The following is a 24,398-nucleotide window of genomic DNA, read 5'->3' as shown; positions in this document are numbered from 1 at the left end:
CAGAAGCGGAAGAGAAAGGAATTTACTGGTTCATATGACTGGGAAGCTCAAAAGTTGAGGGTATTTTTATTATACACTTGCTGTTTATATATGTTCATGTATGGATGAGAAACCTGAATAACAATTTTTTAAATTAAAAAAAAAAAAAGTTGAGGCTGGCTTCAAGCACAGAGGGACAGAGGGACTCAGAAACACCCCCGGGCTCTCGCTTTTCTCTCAGCTCTGCCTGCAGGACCTGCCAGGCTTTCCGCGGCCTGAGGCCCACCAGCAGCTTCAGCGCTCAGGTCCCTCCCTCAGCAATCCCAGGGGAGAGAGAACTTCTTTCTCTGAACACAGCGATAGCAAATCCAGAAGAAAACCCTGAGGGGTCGTTCTTAGACGTGGCCCACTTGGACAAGGGGTGAGGTCCTAAGACTGACCCAGCCGATGCTATGTGCCCGCATCAGTGTGCAAAGAAGAGCTCCTGAAAGGACAGTTGAGGAGCGCTGGGTAAGAAAAGACAGCACATGTCCTCTATTACCTCTAGTAAGTCCAGAGTATGTCCAATAAATATTTTAACAAGCTTAAAACTATAAAATCTTGCTCCCTATAATGGTTAATAGTGGGTTTCTCAATTTCAAGGCAAGATGGCTGGGAATATCAAACTTCCACATACATATTGCCTGATTTATCTGTACTAGACATACTTTTAATACCGGATTGGAAACTTATTCATAAAATTGACAAAATACCCCCAAAATGCATTTTGTACATCAAATTACAATCCTGTGATCCCTCTAAAACCTTTGTTCAGAGCAGAGTATTTCTATGGTATTTCAGTTTGCCAAAATTTATCTTCTTCATTTTGGTTACAAACTTTCTAAATGGCCATATGAAACTCAAAGGATATGATTTATGTTTGGGGTGTATATTTAGCACTGAATTGTAAAATAACTTAAGAGGATGTATTTGTATTCCTCTTACCAAAAGTTCATTCATTTTCTTCCAGAATCTTCCTGGGCAGCTAAACCAACTGGACAACTGATATTTCCATAACCTGATTCTTAAAGGACTGCAGTTGTTCCATCCATCGCACAAAGCAGATTCATTTTAAGTGAAACTCAACTGCAATTAAAAGCTTACATTTTTGCTAAAAGAAATTGCTCATTTTTACAGTATAACTATGAAAATATGAATAGGAGATAGTGCTATACATGCCAGTTTAATGTCAAACACCCTTTACTTGGAATAATATGACTAAAGCCAAATTTCTAAAACATTATCAAGATGCTTTTAAAGCAACAGTTACCATCTGCTAGTAAGACATTCTATAGTATTTCAGGTCATCAAGGGTGACACAAAATTTTCAAAACAAAATCAATTTTAAATCACTTTTATTTAAAAACATATATAAATAGGCCACATAATACTCAAGCCCAAGAAGGCTACAGTCTTTTAAAAACATAAAAATCCCAAAAGGTAAATAATTATGGCTGATTCAGCTGACAATATTATCCCTCTTCAAGCAGCAGCAAACATTTCATGGTCATCTTTTATAAGCATTAGAGATTCACAGCACTGGGCCTCAGCCCTGCCCTCAAGGAGCTTACAGTGTATCCCGAGAGGCAGGAGACACACAGAACAGACACAAAGAGCTGCTTCTGAGTCCATACCCCTACCACAACAAGAGCAGTCACCGGCTTAAGTTGTCTCATTTTTAACAGATGGCGCATGGGAATATCTAAGCAAGTACATACTGCATCAAGTTTTAAGGTGACATATCAAAAAAAATTTTTTTATTTAGTTGATTAATATTTGTATTCATTTAAATTCAACTTAGTTGAATTTAAAGAAGAAAACATCATTCCAAGTCAACTGAACCATAATGTCCTCAGTCCTAAATGAAGGAATGGACTATTTATGTCCTAGAATTTTTCCATGAGTCCACAACGAGATGTCAAGTTCAATAGTTTTTACTGCCAAACCGATGTGCAAATTCAGATAGTGTGTAGACAGCTCCCCATCCTACTGCAGGATTCATACTGATAAAATCATTCAGATTCATTTTGGAATCTAGAAATAGATATGAAAGAAATGTCCAGTGAGAACACAATTTTGGTTTAACAGAAATAAAACAACCCAGAAAACCAAAGGTAGGGAAAATTATTCAAATGGATAAGGGTAAAATATCATTTCTGTGGTCTTCTTCCCCAAAATGCAAAACCTCAATTTAATCATGACAAAACATCACACAAACCCAAACTGAGGAACACTCTACAAAATAATTGACCAGAACACTCAAAAGAATAAGGTTTATAGATTAGTTCATTGTATTGTAGTAGTAGTATTGCATCAATTGTATCAAATTTCTGGTTTCCATAATTGTACTATGGTTATGTAAACATTTAACATGGGGGAAACTTGAGTGAGGGATACATAGGAACTCCCTGTACTGTTCTGGCAAAATATCTGTAAGTCTAAAATTATATCCAAATAAAAAGTTACATGAAAAAAAAATGCATGAGTAATCAAACTGCCAATTTATTGGATTCAACTGCCAATTTACAGGAATGTTAGAGGATCCAACAGAAAGATTCCAATCAGTAAAATCCAGACAGAGAAACTCAACAAGACAAATGATCCAGTTTCTTCAACAATTATAAGGGGGGAAAAAAAAGAGTCTACATATTATACATATTAAAAAAGACTTAAGAGACACGTCAACCAAGCACAATATGTGGCCTTTATCTGGACCCCAATTCAAATAAACAAATTGCATTAGAAAATTACGGTTTTATGAGAGAAATATAAATTTGAATACCAAATAGATATGATGGTTTTAAGGAATTATTAAAATTTTAGAGGTGACATATATTGCAGTCATGTTTTTTAATCCTTATATTTCAGAGCTTTACACTCAAATATTTAGAGTTGAAATGATATAACCTCTGGATTTACTTCAAAATTATAAGGTGGGGGAATGGGTGGGGTACAAATGGTACATATGAATCAAGACTGGCCATGAGCTGATAACTGCTGAAGGAGTGACACACTTTTCTGTCCACTTTTGCATATGATTTAATTTGCCTATATTAAAAAAGAAATTTAAGTATGTACAGATTTCTGCTCTCCCATCATAAACTACCACAAAACTGGACAAAATATATGAAACTGCTTCCAGACACTGGACAATGGACAGAGCACAACTGTGATTCCTAAGAAAACAGAAATAAGCAAGGGGAGAGCTAGGATCACTCCAGCTTACTGCCTAGAAGTAGTTTCCAACCCCAGCACAGACTGGGCGAACGCAAACAGCTTGGCAAACCTCAAAGTTCAAAAAGGCCAAGGCAGCTAAATGTCGGGGGCAGAGTACACAAGAGGAGGGACCTGCATCGACAGTCGCCGAGATCTGCAGGGTGGTCCCCTGAGTCTTTGGCTAAATACTCTTCTCTCCTTACATGGGATGAAATTTCATGAGGCCAGAGAAGGAAGCACCGGACAGTAGTAGGTATAAAAATTCCCAGAACTTCTGTGGGGCTAGGAATAGTCCACGTCCCCACCAGCTGGAGAGGAGAGAACTCTTAATGCACAGGCCTTGCTCAAGTCCTCAGAATGAGCCCAGCACCGGATGGGGCTGACCCAGGCCCAGAGTGCCTAGACTCAAGGTGCTCGGAACCTGCATGAAAAGCTTAAACGCAAGCCTCAAAAGCACCCAACTAAATCTAAGTACTTTAACTACATACACATGCTAGAACGAAGTTTATATTGGAATTGCTTTTTGGTGCACCGCCCTGCTTCCCAGGCAGCGTTAGAAGTGGGATGCTCTTACTTAGCAGAGGGCTTTGTGGGTTGACCTGTTAGACCTGGGCAAACTGCTGTACAGAGCCTGGGAAACAAGTGCTGTCACAGATACGAACAAACGTCCCCTCTTCCCAAGGAAACAGTTACCTCCTGGCTCCCGGCATTGCACTGCATGTCCTACAGCCGGCATCCCCAGCCCTGGGCAATCTCAACTCAGTATAACCAGTGTCACCCCAACACATCTGAGAGCAAGAGGTCATGAGGCATATGGGGACAAAGGGAGCAAAGGCCTCAGAAAAGAGAAAGGGACAAATTTGGTGAACGCTTTCATTTAGCCTCAGGTGGAATTCTGTAGCCATTGGTGACCCGTGCTGGGAACACAGTCTTTAGAACTAGGCTACACACTACAAATCTCAGTTTCATTCTTATCAGGAAAAAGAAAATATTTCCTTTCTTTAAAATACATTAAACACAAAGAATTGGTAGTGAGACTGTAAACACGTAGCCTCTGGAATTATCAAGTTTATGGGCTTAATCATAATGTAAAATATAATAAATGTATTAAATTTTAATCCATAAGAGTCAATCCCATAACTGAATGGAAGGTATTGAGTAAAGTTGCTATTAGTTATCTAAAGCATTCATTGATTATAAATATAGCTTGGTGTTTTCCCTTTCTTTTTTCAACCTTCTTTATTTTTTCATTTCTTCCTGCCCCCTTGTTTTTCACTTGCTGTGTGTTCTTTTTGTCTTCCTTGCTTCTTTAGGAGGCACAGGGAGCCAAACCCAGGACCTCTGATGTGGGAGGGAGGTGCCTAATCACTTGAGCCACCTCCAGTCCCTGCTTTGTTGTGTCTCTCATCCTGTTTTTCCTCCCCATGTCTCTTGTTGCAGCATCTTGTTGCATCAGTCCCCATGTGTGCTTGTTGTGTCAGCTTGCTGTCTTCTTTAGAAGGCACTGAGAACCTCTGCTCCCTGCTTTGCTGTGACTCTCACCGTGCTTTTTGTCTTGTGTCTCGTGTCAGCTTGCCATGCCTGCCCATGGCGCCAGCTCGCTGTCTTCTTTAGGAGGCACTGGGATACAAACCAGCGACTTCCCCTGTGGTAGATGGGAGTCCAGTCGCCTGAGCCACATGCACTTCACGGCCTTCTTTATTTTTTATAAAACATTACCAATGAGCTAAAAGTAATTCTCACTTATCCCAACTTCTAATATATTTCTTACAGGGGAAAATACAGGGTTTGAAGTAATGAATTTACTACATAAGAGATAATTACAAATAGATTAAATTATTCCATGAGAAACCAATATGCTTACCCTTACTTCAGAGGGTAAGAGATTCCTTTTCATTTCAATCTCAGTTCAGGAGGCTCCTGATGACATTAAATTACTTTTTTTTTAACAGAAGGTCCTGGGGATTGAACATAGGTCCTCCATATGGTAAACGGGAGCTCAACTACTTGAGCCACAGCTGCTTCTGGGGGCCCCTCATGAAATAACTACTCTAAAGCTATGCAACGTGCCAGAAAAATAAGGGAGTAGTAATAGTATTTCATCAAGGAATAAAGTTAGAAACATATTTGGCATATTTGAAGGGAGTCAACACCAAAAGAGGATTCAAACTCTGACCTTTGAGGCTCTCTGTGAAAAGCTATCTTAAATTTAAAAATTTATTTTGGAGGGAACGGATGTAGCTCAGTGGTTGAGCACCTGCCTCCCACATATGAGGTTCCCAGTTCATTCCCTGGTACCTTTTCAAAAAAAAAATTATTTTGGAATTGCTTATTGGTACACCCACCTGCCTCCCAGGCTCGACATGAGAATTTGGATAGCTCTCAGGTTAGCAGAGGGCTTTGTGGGTCGCCAGTTAGTCCTAGGAAACCTGCTGTGCAGGACTAGGCCAGGGCACTGTGTACCTTCAGCAGTTTACCCAGTCCTCTTCTAGATGCGAGGACCTCACCCAGAGCCTAGCACATAGTAGGCATTCAGTCCACTTCGGTTTCTCTTCCGCCCCCATCCTGTTTGAGTCATTCCTGTGCTAACTGTTCTTCATGTGATTTTGTGCCAGACTCTCTACATTTTAGTTTAATCTAATTTTTACCCAACCCAGTGAGTCAGGTTCTATCTTCCTCATTTGACAGATCCATAAATTCAAGCTCATACAGGTTAATCTCTTTTCCTCAGGGTCCATAGCTAGAAAGTGGCAGGGTCAGGAAGCACACTGTGCTTGAAGAGGGATTTCTTATTGGAGCAGTACAATGAATACTGCTAGCTCTCCCCTTCCTCTAATGTAGATTTTATTATAGAGCCAGTGAAATAGCATTTCACACATCATAAGGATGCCCTGGAGATTTCTTTCAATATGACACAAAATCCTACTGTAGTAGGACACAAACATGCAAATCTTCTCAAGTCCAGAGACTCAGTGACAGGTAGTCAACACTCCAGTAGTTTCGTAATTCTCCTAAACACTTTTCTCTAGCTGGGGTTCTTAAGCCTTCCAGTCTTGTTCCCTTGCCTTAATTTCTGAATCTAACACATACACAGAAACTAGCACTCCCTCTTACTCCCTTCCCACTCAGGGATTTTTATACACAGAATAACTTGAATTTTGTCCTTAGCAAGGAAAACTGTTTATCTATACAGTGACCATAAAACCCCTCTGGGAAGGCATCCTTGGGCTCACCTCCAGTTTCAATGCAGGGATATGATGGAGGCGGTTCTCTCCAGTTCCCACTAGAATCTTTCATGTGAGAGCGGTCAGAGGCAAAGTTCTTCAAATATGAATCTGCACGGATCACTCTAAATTTCCTGCAGATAAATTGACATACATTTATATTAGGGAGGTGTCACATTTGAAATTCTAACTCAGTTTTTATATGGGCTCATATTCTATGACATGCACAAAACTACCCAGGCATTTGGGCATTATTAAGAATTCACATAAATGTATGCAGTTTTGTTACCTGTTAAAGAAACCATGGTGTGACAGTATGAAGTTATTTTATGAATTCCAAAAAGAAAAAGATCAAGAATTAACCCATTCCTGCGGGTGCAGGGCCCTTTTGAATGAACAGTGTCAGTGAGGCACGAGTCAAGTTGGGTCTCCACCCTCTTACTGGAACGTTATATAAACAGAGATAAAGAGAGAGACAGAGGAAGTAGCAGAGGATTCCAGTTTCCCCTACAGCTGCACAAAGGCAGAGAAACCCTGAGAGGCCTAAGGAGCCAACCCAGGGAGAGATGCCTCATCGCCCACAGCTGATTCAAGGACAGAAGCCCTAAGGGCTGAGAGAAGGCCTGGAGTCTGGAATCAGCAGAGCACAGAGGCATGGACAAAGGCCCTGGAGGGGTTGGGCCTGATGTGGCAGGATGCCAGCATCACCAGTAGCTGACTGATGAGAAAGCATCTCTGCTGGGGCTTTGATTTGGACATTTCACAGCCTCAGAACTTTTACCCTAAATAAAATTCCCATTATAAAAGCCAAACTATTTCTGGTACTTTGCATCACCAGCCCTTTGGCAAAGTAATGCAGTTGAAATCCTTGGCACTATGAAATTTAGGGAAGGGAAAAGGAAATAAGATAGGTTAAACATTCTAGCTTATTTGCCTATCTTCCCTATCCCCCACCCCATCCATTTCTAGCAAATTTACTTGAAATATATTTTAAATCCAACAACCAGCAATATCAACAAAAATCACCCAGAGAGAGACACACAAACTGAAACCACGTAAGTATAAACAAGAATTAGATGTGCAGTTAAACTGTTTAAGTGGCTCCTCCAGGTTGGGCAAACTCTTAAGCTCCCTGTGACTCAATTTCTTCCTCTACAAAACAGGTTTAATATAAAGCAACTGTTCCAAGACCTGCTGGGAAGATAACTACTTTGACCAGCATTACAAATAGTACCTGGCACCTAATAAGTGCTCAATAAGCATTATTATTAATAAGCTTCTACAAAAAAATAGTTCTCCACAACTCTGTTTTCAGATTTGAAGAATTCACTCTTTCATTAAGCAAAGACATCAAAAGTGATTCAGTCTGGATATATGATGATATAGAGGAATTTTGTTCATTTGTTGGTGTATAACAGAATTACGATTCGTTTTCAAAAAACAAATTTTTACCTTTTAAAAATACACGTAATATATTTACAAATGAAATGATGCCTGGGGTTTACTCCAAAGTATTAGGGAGAGGATGGATGGAGTGGGGGAAGAGAGGGTTGGATTACAGAAGAAACCAAAACTGGTCATGAACTATTTACTATTGAGGCTGGATATATGGAGGCTCATTACTTAACCTTCGTATGTACTTAAATTTCCCATTTTAAAAAAAGCTAAAAGGGGAAACAGGTGTGGCTCCACCAACTGGGTTCCCATCTACCATATAGGAGATCCAGGGTTTGATGAGGGCAAGCTGGCCCACGTGGAGTGCCAGCCCACGCAGGAATGTGGCCCCACGTGGGAGTGCCGCCCTGTGTGGGAATGCCGCCCTGTGTGGGAACGCCGCCCTGCACAGGAGTGCAGGCCGACGTGGAGAGCTGGCAAAGCAAGATAACACAAGAGACACAGAGGAGAGAAAAGAATAAGATGTAGCAGAACAGGGAGATGCGGTGGCGCAAGAGAGTAATCACCTCTCTCCCACTCCGGAAGGTCCCAGGATCGGTTCCCGGAGCTGCCTAATGAGAATACAAGCAGACACAGAAGAACACACAACAAATGGACACAGAGAGCAGACAACGGGGGTAACGAGGATAACAGGGGGGATAAATAAAAATAAATCTCTAAAAAAAAAAAGCTACAAGGACAAAAGTGATTCAGTGGGATGACTGCTCTCATACCCCACAAGTGTCCACCCTTCTCAGAGTTCGGGACATTTTACTTGGGAGCTTGACTCATCTTCCTCCTCTTTTACTTCAGCTGCATGTGTGCTGTGTACCATTGGAGGGGACAGCGTCCTGAGGTGAGCCTCAGGTGCTCACTGCTCCTGCTGGTTACCCAATGCTGCCACTAAAGATCCATTACCCAAGCTTTGCAACTTCATTTTTTTGGTGTAAGGCATTTTGATTTTGTTTAGTTTCCGTGCTTTACTTTTATGACCTTTGTTTTTTAACTTTTCACAATCTAATATGGCTTCTGTCAACCAGAGTTAAATGCAGCCCCTTTACGTGGCAAACATGAACAACACTCTTCTCCTCAATGATGTCTCCAGAGGTCACCACAGCGCATGATCACCTCCACAGGCTCTCAGGCCTTAAAAAGATCAATGGGGGGAGTACATGGGGACCTCATATTTTTTGAATGTAACTTTAAAAAAATAAAGACGAAAAAAAAGAGAGAGAGAGAAAAAAAAAAAAGATCAATGGGTACCAAAGAAGCTTTTGCCTGCAGTCACCCCAGGTTGCCTCATAACATAATATTTCCATTTATGGTCCTCAAACTCAGTTCAGATTAGCCAGTGTTACTGTACCACGGCTGAGAACAAAGGTCAGGAGGTCTATGGGGATAGCAAAGGGACTCAGAAATAGAGGGAGACAAATGTGATGACTCAGCCCAACGCTCAGGAAATGTCCTGAAAACCACAGACATGGGTGGCTGGTGCTGGAACTGAGGCTTTAGAGCAAGGCTATAAGACTATAATTCTCAGTTTCCTCCACGTCAGTCTCATGTCCTAGAACCAAGTTATAGGAATTCATATGAACACACCTCCCTCCAACTCCTATCCTCCTTCCTTTGCAGAGAAGACCAGGAAAAAATTAGAAGGATAAGAAAAAAAAATTCTCTCCCTCTGTTCCTCCCCCATTTCCCACAACCTCTTAATTGTTAATAATGACAGATTATTCACATTTCCTTATTTAAGCACCCAGAACAACATCTGTTTAATGTAACCTATAAAGCATGTGGTAAGTTTTTAGGAATGAATGAAATGCTAGAAAAATAAATTTAATCAGGGATACTAATATTTGAGTTCTTCCCCAAAGTATATATTATGATTTTTACATTATATAATATACAGCACAGAGTATATATATTACATGCAACAGAAAGAACATTTTATTATATATAACATCTTATACGTATTATATATATGAACAAAGCATATATTAAACAATAACATTATATATTTGTTTATATATCATCTGTTACACTACAGTATATGGCATATGTAATACGGTATACATATTATGCTTTGGAAAGCATATTAAAAAGTCCTATAATGCTAAATTACAAAGGTACAGGCACAGAAATATATATTGTTGCCTTATTTATTCAATTATATAGTCAGGGGCATAAAGCATCTTTTTCAGGTGCTATCTTCCAGCCCTTTCAATCTGGCACCACAAACAAGAGTATGAAACAAATCCCCAACGTGCTGGAAAGAAAATGTTTGCGATCTCATCACACAATTTTTAAAAGACTGCCAACCTTCCATACAATGGATAACCTTTAAAACTTTAAAACATTTTGAACCTCCTATGTAGCAAATCATTCTCAAATAGCAACTTAAGGGTAATGCAAAGACAAGTGATCTTTAAAGGGCAAATGCAAAACAAAAAACAAAAACTGTATAATTGTCAAGGTCTTGCTTCAGAAAGTCAGTAAATCCATTCTGAATTTCCTCACCTTCTAAACTGTGGGTGAATGTCATCATCAGACTTAAAGGCATCCTCTACATAAGTGTCAAAGGGGCAGGGAAATGGCAAGACAGTATCGAGATCATAAATGAAGCTCTGTCCTCCACTTGAAACATGAAGCAAAACAACATGGTAATCCTAAAAGTGAAAATTGCTGAAGTTAACTAAGTTATTTTACAATGGTGAGTGTCAAGGTTATAGTCGTGCCATTCATATGGTCAAAAACAGATATATATATTAATATAGCCCTCCTTATAACAGCAAAATAATATAAAGCAAAGAAACACAAAACCCTGAAATTAGACAACGTCTGGTGCCAGGGAATATTTAAATAAATGTATATACTCTAAACCCGCAATTTTACCTCTAGGAATCTAACTTACAGAAAAATGTCCATAAGCATGTACAAGTATATATACAAAATAATCGCTGCAGCACTATCTATATTAATGAAAATTGAGAAACAACCGAAAGTCCATCAAGAGGGGAATAGTTAACAAACTGTGATAAACCATATAATGGAATATTAGACAGCTGCTAAGAAGAATTAGGTAAATTTATGTGGAAATCAGAAAAATATCCATGTTACACAGTTGAATGGAAAAAAGAATTTCTAGAAGAAGTATGTATTCTGTATTATTTTTTAAAATCTGTGTATGAGACATACATGGGCCTTCAGAAGTACACACGTGCTATGAATGCACAGAAAAAAGTCTGCAAGGACATCCTTAAAACTGCTAACAAGGGACTTCTTGGGGTTAGCCTGAGAGGAGAGCAAGGACTTTAATTTCTTGTTTTATTTACTTCTATAGTGTTTCAATTTGTTACATATAAAACGAAGAAGACATTTTTCATGCTCTAAAATTGATTGTGGTGATGAATGCACTACTCTGTGACTATACTAAAAGCCACTGATTATACACTTTGGATGGATTACATGGTATGTGAATATACTTCAATAAAATTGCTTAAAAAGAAAAAAGAAAAATGTTTTCCAAAAATATCAGCCAAGATTTATATGGCCAGTAAGGGAGAAAGATAAAAGGTTCTCCCAGGCAGGGTGTGTGTTGATTCCCACTCTCGCTCCCAGGCATGAAGCGCTGCCCAACACCAGCTACAGCTGAGAGATTTCAGGGCAGTTATCAAGGGCCAGGACTGCAGTCTGGTGCTCTGAGCTCTCCCAGAAGAAAATCCCTTCCACAGAACAACACCGAGAAAGAAAAATGTCAATCTGACCACACTGTAACACCACTTTACACTTGTGCAGTAATTGAGTGTTTACAAAGCCCCTTCTCAAATGTTATTTCATTTAAGCCTTGCAAAAACCCTGAGGTGGGGAAGATAATTTCCTTCAGCTCCAGTTTTATCTTAGGTAAGCAGAAATGGCATCAGAAATGGATTCTTTTCTCTTTCCCCCCTTAGTGTAGCCTACCCCCAAATAAACGAACCAAGACCTGCTCTTCCTAAAACAGTCTATCATTTCCTCCCATTGGGCTTGCTCAATTCCCCTCTGTTTGCAACAATCTTCCCCACTCCTCTTCATACCCACTACTCAAACTCTGCTTTTTCCCTACAAGTCTGTTTTTGATCATCCTCTACCTCCTGCCATGAGTAGTCTCTGCTTTATCCTAAATCTGTTTCTCTCTAACACCTTCTACCTTGTATTAGTGTGTTTGCTTGTTTGTTTTGAAGTACATACACCCTATTATTTATAGGAAACTGTTATTCATCTGTAGATACAACAATGAAGATAAAGTCCCTACTCTTCAAGAGTTCCCAGAGAAGCGAGTGGGAACTACAAGTAAACTGCTACAGAATGTGCAATAATCACATATAATAATGGAGGCCAGGAGAGCATGCAGGTAAGTGTATTCTGAAATCAGACAGCCTGATTCGAATATCAGTCCCTCTACTCACCAGCCTGTTTCCTCTTTTATAAAATGGGGATAACTGCAGTTCTACAGAACAGTGTTACAAGGACAACTAATAAGACTGTGTATGTAAGTGCTCAAGCTTTTTAAAAGCCAACCAAGGAACTAAGGGAACAAGAGCCTAACTTCCCAGAAGAGCTTCATGGAGGAAGGGATGCTATCACTCAACATCGCCTCAAAGGAAAAGCTTTCCAGGAAGAAGGTACAGCTTGTGAACAGGCATAAGCTATAAAAATCTACAACCTTCTGGTTAGTTTAGGTCCCCACTCCTACGTACCAGATGGCTGATGAACTTGTGAGGGGAAGCAGGCCTCGATGCTGAATCACCTTCACAGTGCAAATATGGAGTCAAAGAATACAGATTTCAGCAGGAGCATTCCTCCCCCAGCCCAGCCCAGTGCGTGCCCAGTTGCCAGGAAAAGACCCAGCAGGGAAACAGGGGAAGAGATGCCCACCTTGAAGGTGAGCTGCTCTTTTGGGTCCGGAGTCCTACACACTTTGCTCAACCAGGCCTACCCAAGTACAGGCCCACTTCCCACAATAGCAAGGCAAAGATAAATCTGCCTGAGGATGTGGCAAGACTTCTTGCAGCAGGATTCCCCGTCCTGAGCTGCCATAAGGTGTTGTGGAAGGACGACATAACTGCAGCTCTGTTCCCTGCAAGTTTCCCAAAGACAGGAAGCTTGAACTGAACATTTCAGCAATGAGAATGAACTTCCAGGGCAGACAAAAGGTCGACAAAAGGGGCTATTTAGCATGGCTAACAGTGATAGGTAACACTTCCTGAGCACTTCTTGTGGAAGCCAAGTGTAGGGTGCCACCTTTCCCTGTGACCCACATATAAACTCTGTGCTCAGGACTGCCTGTATTAGCCTGTGTCCTAGGATGGGATGAGGATGTGGGCTGACTCCCTTCTTGGGTCACCTGAACATCCCACAGCAGATAACCGTCTGTCCTGCTGGCGCATTCCTTCCCATTTTGCCCTGAATACACGTATACATTCCCAGCCTATGTCTGCATGTTTTCTAGCACCTGGCCCACCCCTGCTGCTATATCGCTTCCTGGCAGGGAGGGAGGGGAGTCCTTGCACTGGCCATTGGGAACTGATGTCCACTCCTGAAGCTGACCTTGAGGTCTCCTCTCCATGTGTGTAAACATTGCTCTGTCCAGTGCCTGTGGGAGTCGTGTTTTTATTGGTGACCCCAACACCTGCAAGCTGTGGAGGGACCTAGGACTGCTCTTCCTGGTGGCAGGCGCTGTTAAGCTCTTGTGACCCTTGAGGCAGGGAGACTCCCTCCCTGGAGGGGAACAACGCTTACTAGGGCCACATTCGGAATAATACTTCATATGCACATCTCATCTGATCCCCACCACCATGAGGTCCAGATGAAGAAAGTGAAGAGGGAGGGTAAATAACTTGCCCCAGGGCACACAGCCAACCCATGGGAGGACGGGACTTAAACCCAGGCCGCCTGACTCCAGAGACCAAGCTCCCTAACCCCAACACTGCTGTTTTCAGGATTTGACGTTAGAAATAGTCGATTGCAGGCTGGTGAAGGAAGCAAGAATGAGAACTCCATGAGCCCAGAGATTTTTAATCTGTTTTGTGCCTCACATATTACAGGTACTCAGTAAATACGTGTTAAATGAACGGAGCTAATGCAAATATATAAGGTTAAACAAGTACCCAGAAACGTTGTTAGATTATCATCAATGTAGTTTTTCTTTTACTTTATCTTAATATTTATTAAACAATTTTGTTTTTAATGGGGACAGATTATAGTGACACACAGATCTCTATAGGAAAGGACACCTGGCCTGAGACCAGTTTTGCTACTGACCAGCTAAGCAACTATGAGCTACTTACTTTTCCTTTCTGGGCTTGTTTCTTCACCTGGAAAATGAAGGGGTTGGAGTAGATCCGTGTTTTTCAAATACCAATCGTGCTCACTTGGCAGTCTGTTAACACTACTTCCTGAGTCCCTCTCTAGATCTACTAAATCAGCAATCTGTATTTTTAACAGAATTTCCAAATAATTCTAACCTGCAGCTGAACTAAACACTGCTAAAGTTCCTTCCAGTGGTAACTGGATAAGTGTCTCTGAGATCGCATTGGCCACCCTGGCCATTTAAAATCATTCCTATAAATAATTTCAAAATAAAAAGGTTTTTTTGTTTGGCTGGTTGTTTTTAAATGCCTTTAAGCACATCTGCTGTAGACCAAATAATTTATATTCTCAGTGGAATCCCTTGGAAGGAGGCTCTCTGTACTGACCATCTTACCCAGATCACAGGGCCTTCTCCAGGTCTCGCCTGCTGTTTCCAGATGGGTATCTACAAAATACAACAAAATTTATGACCCACAATTTTAGTTAAATCCCTACTACAGCCTGTAAATCAATATATATGAGAAATAAAATATTTGTAAGCAACCATCAATCAAGATGAAAGAATAAATAAAACACAGTTTTTTTCCTTTCAGCACTGATTCATTAAATATAAATCTGCATTTTATTTTTCATAACTCTGAAATTGTTAAAATACATGTACACATCTTAAACACTGATGTCAGGAAGTCCCCTCAAACATCATTTTTATCATGTCTCTCATCAGTTAAAAGTCAATTTTGATTCCCTATTACTTATTGTAGCAAACATTAAAAATCTATTTAGCACTGAAATTAAAAAAAAAAATGAAGAAATTCAAATTCTTCTACTTTTAGCAATGAATTACAACAAAAATTTTAATGTTATAACATTCTTTGGAGAGTGGAAAGGGCTCTGAACTAAGTATCCAAAAACCTGGCAGGTTCAAGTCTTGCCTTCCCACTTAATTCCTCATGGGTCTCCGGGAATCAGTAGCCCTCCCTGAGTCTCTATTTCCTCACCTATAAAATGGAGAAAGTTGCCCAAACCTTGCCTACTTCAGAGGGTTTCCATTAGGATTAAATGAGAAGATGTTTGCGAAAGTGCTTAACAAAATATAAAGGGCTTACTTTTTTAAATACTTCACGTAAGTTTAGTATAGTCCAGAGACAAAGAACCTTACTCCATGATCTAAAAGTGTGTGGCAATAATCTAATTTCCTACCTAAAAGTAATCGACTAAAACTCTTCTAACGAAGCCTTATAAGGGGAAAAAAAACTCATTCAAAAACTAACTCTAAAATGTTGATGTATTTTATAAAGCACATTTAAGAACAGTACTAAACTCATGTTATATTTAGCTTCTAATACCATCCTTATCACTTTTTTTTCTATAATCACTCACCAACTTACCATCTTCCTCTCATTAGATATGAAGACAGCATAACATTCTTCTAAAGGATACTGATCATGGTTTTTAATGTATTCACAGAGCTTCCAAATATTTTCTTCACTGAAATAAAACAATTATTTAATCAAATCATTAAATAGGAATGCTCTGTCTTTCACATTTGAACAAAAGACTAACGATGACAAAAGAAATCTGAAGAGACCGTAAAGGCCATCTCATCCAACAGCTGGCTAATATAATATGGAGGCATTTTATAATCAATAAAATGCTATATCAAAATTTATACTCTTTGGATCCAGGGAGACTTGAGATACAGTTGGAATTCCAGCTTAACCACTGTGGTTGTTTGAGGCTTTTCTGGACCCCAGGAAAGATCATGTCCTCAGAGCTAATCTATTCCTGTGGGTGTGACCCTATTTTGTAGGTGGACCTTTTGAATACATTACTTCAGTTGAGGACCTTTGATTAGATTACTTCAGAAAGGCATGACCCAGAGTGTGTCTTAATTCTCTTACTGGAGTCCTTTTCATAAACAGGATGAATATGGAAAGAAACACACAAAAACACAGAGAGCTCAGAAAGGGACCTACAAAAGTTGAGAGAGAAAGACAGAGATGGAGCAGCCAGAAGCTGAAAGCAATGGAGCCCAGAAGAGAAAGGAGAGGCCAGCAGACACTGCCATTTGCCTTCCCATGTGACAGAGAAGTCCAGGATTGCCTGCAGCCAGTCTTCCAGGAGAGAGCTTCACCTGATGCCTTGATTTGGACACTCTTCTCAGCCTCAGAACTATAAGCTTGCAAGCCAATAACCTCCCATTGTAAAAGCCAACCCATTTCTGGTATTGCATCCTGCAGCTTTTAGCAAACTAAAACAGCCATTTACAAGCTTAGAAGCTTGGCACATATTGATTTCTCTGGGTATCTGCTTTTCTCACCTGCAAAATGGGCATAATCACATAATATTGTAAACACTCAATAAATCCTAGTTTAACATTGATTCTCTGCTCCCTTAAAGAGTGGGGCAGGCAGGGTATTTGGGCTGGAAAGGATCAGAAACAGGTATGTCATCTGCCTGGGAATCTGTTTCAGAGGAAGCCCCAGTGAATGGGATTGTTTAGTAAGAAGGAAGTGTTGACTTTTAGAAAATTCTTTCTCATACTCAACTGAAATTCATCTTCCTATACCTCTGTCCCAAATGAATTTCTCTTCTATATGACAGGCTTTTTGAAGCAGTGATCAGACCCACCTGGGTAAAATGAGGCCCAGTGCAATAAACACTGATGTTCATAGCCGCATTACTCACAACTGCCAGAAGATGGAAACAACCCAAGTGTCCCTCAACTGATGAACAGTTATTAATAAATAAAATGCAGTGTATACACACAACAGAATATTATTCAAACTTAAAAAGGAATTAAGTTCTGATACATGTGACATGTAAGCAATGTGCTAAGTGAGAGAAGGCAGACACAAAAGGCCACATGTTTTATGACTACATTTACATTAAATATCTAGAATAGGAAAATTCACAGAGACAGAAAGTAAAATCAAGGTTACCAAGAGCTGAAGAAAGGGGAGAATGAGGAGTTATTGCTTAATGGGTAAACAGTTTCTGTTTGAAAGGGTTGTAAAAATAAACAGTGAAGGTTGTGCAACAACCATATCTTGTGCACTTAGAAATGATTAAAATGGCAAATTTTACATCATGTATATTTTACCACAATTTTTTAATAAGCCACACCAACACTCAGTCATTCACTGTCTAATTTCCCGCCATCTATACCATGCTATCTGAAAATGAAGCAACGTGCTTAGTGCCTAAGGGCTGTCACCATTTCATGGAAATACAGACTCTTCCAGTTTATAAGGCTTGGCATTGTCTACCTGATCTCAATATTCCATGCACCTAGACTTAAAATATCCAAATTGACCTTGTGGATTTTTCTCCTATAATTTTTCTCCCTCCCAAACACTTAAGAAACCTCAAGGAGAAAAATGGCAGTAGTGCTGTAGAGACAGAAATAGAATAGCAGCTATGTATGGCAGGGGAAGCATAGAGAATTTTTTTGTTTGTTTTATTATTATTGGAATAATGAAAATGCTCTAATAATGAGTGGAGTAATAATTGCACAACTATGTGATTATACCAAATGCTACTGATTAAATACTTTGGATGGATTTATGCTTCATTAATATGTATCAATAAAATTGATTTGTTAAAAATAAGTAAAAATAAAGAACCTTAAAAAAATGACTAAAAAATGGCAGTAGTGGTAGTAACAAGAGATCACTACTGAGTACTTCAATATGATGTAGCAAAACTTTACTGACTGGGAAGCAGATAGGGCTCAAGTAGTTGGGCACCCATCTACCACATGTGAGGTCCTGGATTCAGTTCCCAGTGCCTCCTAAAGATGAGCAAGATGGCAAGCTGATGTAATGGGCTGGCATGACAAGTTGATGCAACAAGATAATGCAGCAAGATGATACAACGAGATGATGCAATAAAGAGACACAAGGAGGAAACACATTGAGAAACATAACTAGCAGGGAGTGGAGGTGGCTGAAGCAATTGGGCACCTCTCTCCCACATGAGAGGTCCTGGGTTCAGTTCCCAATGCCTCCTAAAAAAAGAAGATGAGCAGACAGGGAGTGCAAACAATGGGGGGAGAGAAATAAACAAATTAAATAAATCTTTTTAAAAAATTACTGGCTGCTTCAGTTTGACAAGTAGCATGTATTAGCAAAAACTCTGGTGTGGGGTGTTATTGATGGGGGGAGCACATGGGACGGGGGGGAGTCCTCCAGGGCAAGTATATAGGAACATAAATATGGTAGGACGTACGCTGGGTATTTTTATAATAGTTACATTTACAAACATCAGCTGAAGAAGTGCTGAGTTCCCACCCAGGGGAGCTCTGTCACATTCCCCAATGGAACAACAATAATCCCCCAAGTGCAGCAGCAAAGATCAACAAGGAAGGATGGTCCAATGAAGAGCCCTTGATACTGATGACTATGCTTAGGAGCCTGTGTGCCTGAGAAATGAACTAGGTCTAGAGCTGCAGGGTGCCTAAGTGTTACCTCCCGAGAGCCTCCAAGTTGCTCAAATGTGGCCACTTTTTAAGCCAAACTCAGTATGTAAATGCATTACCTTCCCCCCAACGTGGGACATGACTCCTGGGGATGAGTCTCCCTAGTGCCGAGGGATTATTACCAATCACTAACTGGAGAAGCAACTAGAAAGAGACCTCGAATAAAAGGGTCAACTCAGACCAGCAGAATATCTCAGCCTACATGTTGGACCATGTGTTAAAAATTGCTCTTTGACCTTGAATAAAAGGGGGAAATGGCAAAGACAAATGAGTTGATATGGCTAAGAGTCTTCCAAAGTGATTCGGGAGGTCATCAGAGGAATGGATTAGCTCTAAGGACATGATCTCCTCTGATGACCTGCACACTTCAGCAGGACCCCAGGAAAAGCCAAAATAGATGCAACCCTAGGTACTGGTTCTCCTGAAGGCTATGGAGATCTATAGCGTATATAATCATGGCAGATGGATTTGGAGCTCTGTGCCATGTCAGAGGGCCCTACTTTGGAATTTGTGCTCCTGAGTCTGATGGAGCTGGATTCAGATGTGACTTTTCTACACATGCCTCTTCTGTCACTTTTACTGAACCTGTGGTTGGCGCTAGGGATGGTCCATACTCAGGAGACTTGAATCTCTGGACTACCCATGTGCCAACTGGGCCCTGAGCGTCAGCAGAATGGTGACTCCTACTCTCTGGTTCTTTGGTCTTACCCAGGTCAGCTAATAGGGAGGTGAAAATGGTCAACCAACACACCAGGGAATCATGAGTGCCTACAACTGTAAGCAAAGGAATTGCATCCATCATCCATGTAGAATCTAAGCCCCCTCTTGATCTAGAGGTGGAGGGGACATTGCCATCCCAGGGTCCACAGAATGGAAGAATAAAATATGGACTAGAGTGGACTTACTGATATTTTACTACAAAACTACTGTGATGAGTAATAGAAGATATTTTAGCATCGAGGTGGAGAAAGGGACCACAGTAGTTGCTGAGGGCAGGGAGAGGGTAGAAGAGATGTGATGTGGGGGCATTTTTGGGATTTTGAGTTGCCTTAATTACATTGCAGGGTCAGATGTTGGACTTTATATATCCTGCCATAACCCACCGAATGTACTGAGGGAGAGTGCGAACTACAGGGTAAACTATTATCTGTGTAGTGCAGCAGTGCCCCAAAATGTGCTCAGAGTGCGATGAGGGAGGTTGTTGGTGTGGAATGAGTGGGGTGAGGGGGTGGGGAGTATATAGGAACCTCTTATATTTTTCAGTGTAACAGTTTTTTTGTGATGTATAGATCTTCAAAAAAATACAATTTACAAAAATGATGTGGTAGGGAGTGGGGAGTGGGTTATACGGGAACCGCTTATGTTTTTTGTGGGGTTTTTTTGTTTTTTAATGTAGCATTCCTGGTGTTCTATTAATTTAAAAAAAAAATTTTTTTTAACTTTTTTAAGTCTAAATGCTCTGAGACTGTTTGAGAAGCCATTTGTCTGTCCAGCCTACAGAAATCTTGGAGTTTACCACAAATAAGAGCCTATAGTGTACAAAGCACTGTGCTAGTGGTAATTAAATTAGATAAATTAATGATAAATTAGAGCCTACAGAAGATGAGACATTCAGATCCACAAATAGCAAGCATAACAAGGCCATAAACGATGCATATGAAAGCACTGAGGAGGGAGCCATGAATTTGGAGGGATACAGAAGCTGGAGGAGGTATAAGTCAGTGGTGTCTCCCTGTCTGAGCCTCCTCCACTCTCCTAGGATGGGCAGTGTTAATGCAAAGAGTTCATGAATCCACACGAATCATAGCCACTGTGGGTAGACTGAACTCATCACGCAGTTTGAACACACACTGCTGATTATTTTTCAAATGTATATGATGGTGCACAGATGAAAGACAAAGTTAAGCATAAGAGTTACTAAATTTTTAGTCCCTTTTTAATCATCAGGGGTTTTTTTTACAAAACTTTTGATGTTTTAAAAAGGGAGGGGAGAACCTTATACTTCGAAACCCTGGAATCACTGCTGGAATAGAAAGAGTAAAGTAAAGAGGAGGGGGTGATGATACCATCCCAACCTATAAGCAGATCATTTTGGTAGCAGAAAAGGCTAAGGGCCAAGTCTCTACAGGGGTGCCCAGGGATGGGCTGAGGTCAGAGAGGCATCCCTGAGCACACAGCAGGTACTCAACAAATATATGAAAAACACAGAACAATTAAAATGGAATCACGATGAAAAAGTTTTAATAATGGAAGGTGGTGATGGTAGCACACCATTGTAAAAGTAATCAATTCCACTAAATTGTACACTTAAGAATGGTTAAAATGGCAATTTTTATATTGTACATGTCATCACAATGAAAAAAGAAAGAAAGAAACATGAGTGCCTTGCAAACCACACAGCACCACACGAATATTGGCTACCAACTATTGTTAAGTTGGGCCTTGAGAGACAAGTAACATCAGAAAGAAGCTAACAGAAGTAGAAAACAAGCATTACATTTTAAGAGCAAGCTGGCCCAGGCGGAGTGATGGTCCACACAGGAGTGCTGGCGCAGCAAGATGACACAACAAAAAGAGACACAGAGGAGAGAAAATAAGAGACACAGCAGACCAGGGAGCTGAGGTGGTGCAAGAGAATGATCGCCTCTCTCCCACTTTGGAAGGTCCCAGGATTGGTTCCCAGAGCCGCCTAATGAGAATACAAGTGGACAAGCAGACACAGAGGGGCATACAGCAAATGGACACAGAGAGTGGACAGTGGAGGGAGGGAAGCAGAAGTAAATGAATAAAATCTTAAAAAAAAAAAAAAAACCACTTTAGAACTGAAAATATTTTTTAAAAAAGTCAACAGTGCCAAGTTTGAGAAATCCTGACGAGCAGAAGGAGACAGGTCAAAATGAGGCCGGAGTTGGACTTCATCGAAATTTAAAATTTTTGTGTATCAAAGGACATTATCAGAAAGTGAAGAGACAAGTTACAGAATTGGGAGAAAATATTTGGAAACCATATACCTGATAAGGGTTTAATATCAAGATTATATAAAGAATTTCTACAACTCAACAACAAAAAGACAACCCAATTTTAAAATGGGCCAAGGGGCTTTCTCCATCCCCACCCCCCCCACACCCCATCCCCGGAGTTCAACAGAGAGCTGCAGCTTTTCATGCAGGGTCAGTCGCATCCTTAAGACATAATGGTGAAGGTCAGAATAAACGGATTTGGCTGTACTGGGTGCCTGGTCATCAGGGCGGCTGTGAATGCCGGCAAAATGCAGGATGTTGCCATCAATGATCCTTTCAGTGACCTCAACTACACGGTGTACATGTTCCAGTATGATTCTACCCGCAACAAGTTCAAAGGCACCATCAAGGCTAAGAACAGGAAGCTTGTCATCAATGGGAATCCCATCACTATCTTCCTGGAGTGAGATCCCACCATCAAATGGGGTAACGAATATGTTGTGGAGACCACTGGTGTCTTCGGTGTCTTTATGACTCTGGAGAAGGCTGGGACTCAGTTAAGGGTGGTACCAAGAGAGTCATCATCTCTGCCCCTCTGGCCGATGCCCCCATGTTTGTGATGGGTGTGAACCATGAGAAGTTTGACAACTCCCAGAAGATTGGCAGCAATGCTTCACATACCACCAACTGCCTGGCCCCCCTGGCCAAGGTCACCCATGACACCTTCAGCATCGTGCAGGGACTCGTGACCACTGTTCACACCATCACTGCCACCCAGAAGACTGTGGATGCCCCCTCCAGGAAAATGTGGTATGATGGCTTTGGGGCTAACCAGAACATCATCCCTGCCTCTAAAGGCACTGCCAAGGTGGTGGGCAAGGTTATCCAGGAGCTGAATGGCAAGCTCACTGGCATGGCCTTCCACATTCCCACCCCCCATGTGGATCTGACCTGCCGCCTAGAGAAAGCAGCCAAATATGATGACATCAACAAGGTGGTGAAGCAGGCATCAGATGGTCCCCTGAAGGGCATCCTGGGCTACAGGACCAGGTTGTCTCCTGCGACTTTAATAATAACAACCACTCTTCCACTTTTGATGCTGGGGCGGGCATTGCCCTCAATGACCACTTGGTCAAGCTCATTTTATTATACAACAATAAATTTGGCTTCAGCAACAGGGTGATGGACCTTATGGACCACATGACCTCCAAAGAGTAAGAGCTCCCTGGACCACCAGCCCCAGTGACAGCATGAGAGTTAGAGAGAAGTCAGCTGCTGAGAAGTTCTAGCCCCAGCTTGATCCCCCAACACTGGGCTTCGCCCCTCCTCCACAGCTTACATACCAGACTCCCTGAAGAAGGGGAGGGCTCAGAGGGCCCTACCGTGTCACGTACCATTAATAAAGTATACTGTACCCAGCCAAAAAAAAAGAGGACTAAGTTTGAGTTTCAGTACCACTTGCTAGATGTATGATCTTGGGCAAACAAAAGCTCCTCTGTGGCTCAGTTTGCCATCTTACTCCAACACATATCCAATGACTTTGGGTAAGAAAGTACCTCTTACTGTATATTGAGTTGGTCTCTTTAGGGCCTTGTGACTGTAAGCTTCCACCCCAAATAAATACCCTTTATAAAAGCAAACAGAGTTCTGGTACTTTGCATCAGCACCCCTTTGGTTCACTAATACAGTCATCACTCAGGAAATGAAGGGTGGAGCGGGAGTGAAAAGGACCAAGGCACAGGTGGTGCCTCAGCTACAAGGGCAGTCTAGGACAGGGATGAAGAAAGCCATATTTTCTCACGCTTAAATTCCATTCCTTCATTTTCAAGTTTCCTGGCCTTAGGTAAACTACTTGCACCCCTCTGTGCCCCCGTGTCATCTTTAAAATGGGGATAAGGAGAGTAACTACCTCCTAGGATTATCAAGAAGCTCAAATCAATTTACATCAATCACTCGGGCATATACGCCTTGACATAGGGCAACTATTCTAAGAGCCTAGCAGTTAAGATCATGGTTTCCCATGCAAAAGGGCCTGAACTGGATTTCTGACTGCTAGTAGCTGGTGGTCTTGGAAAGGTTAGTTCATACCCTCTGGCCATCATCTTGCAAAATTAAAATGACCACACAGGCGTCAGCATGGTAACTTTCACAGGTTCTCTGCGCTCGACCCCGCTTCCCATCCCAGAACACCGGGACCTGCTGACAAAGTCCGACCGAAAAGCGCCCTGCAGAAGTAATGCACCGCCATTGACCCGACCATTCCCCTCCAACTGCCCACGCTCTACTCAAGAGGCGAGGGCTGACATTCCCGCTCCCTCCTCCCCTAGAACTGGAAAACCCGCCAGGAGGCCCGAAGAGCCCCCGGCGTGGGGTCGAGGAGAGGTCGAGGGGAGACGCGGCCCGCGCCCCTCACCAGTAGCAGCTGCTGTAGACACAGGCGTCCCGCGGGGGGCTGGCCGGCTGGTAAGCAGCGGCGGTGCCGCGGCGGTCCCCCTCCATGATGGGCCAAGGCGGACAGACCCGACCAGGCCGCCAGCGGCCTGAGAGGTGGGCGGAGTCAGGGCGGCCGGGACGATTTCCGGATGGGCGGGGCCACGCGCTGGTGGGCGGGGAGTGGGCGGGGCAAGCAGCCCTTGCCCTCTGCTCGCGGAGCCCGGGGCCCAGCCGGCACAGCCGGGAACCCGAGCTGCAGGTCGGTGTGTGTGGAGCAGGGCCGGC

General features: G+C 41.8%; 1 protein-coding gene and 1 pseudogene across 1 annotated transcript; one reads left to right on the top strand and one right to left on the bottom strand.

The window, feature by feature from the left end:
- Window positions 1–1,356: 1,356 nt before the first annotated feature.
- Window positions 1,357–24,398, bottom strand: NTAQ1 (N-terminal glutamine amidase 1). The gene is made up of 6 exons (XM_004469469.4): window positions 24,094–24,398; window positions 15,629–15,728; window positions 14,635–14,685; window positions 10,410–10,558; window positions 6,468–6,592; window positions 1,357–2,052 (listed from the first exon to the last, which is right to left on the bottom strand). The coding sequence occupies exons 1-6, from the start codon at window positions 24,177–24,179 to the stop codon at window positions 1,943–1,945; spliced, it is 621 nt and encodes a 206-aa protein (XP_004469526.1). The 5' UTR covers window positions 24,180–24,398; the 3' UTR covers window positions 1,357–1,942.
- On the top strand, window positions 21,914–22,898 carry LOC101444668 (glyceraldehyde-3-phosphate dehydrogenase pseudogene; annotated as a pseudogene).

The sequence above is a fragment of the Dasypus novemcinctus genome, chromosome 14, assembly GCF_030445035.2.
Source record: "Dasypus novemcinctus isolate mDasNov1 chromosome 14, mDasNov1.1.hap2, whole genome shotgun sequence".
Lineage (NCBI taxonomy): Eukaryota > Metazoa > Chordata > Mammalia > Cingulata > Dasypodidae > Dasypus > Dasypus novemcinctus.
This window is presented reverse-complemented; position numbering and strand designations above follow the sequence as displayed.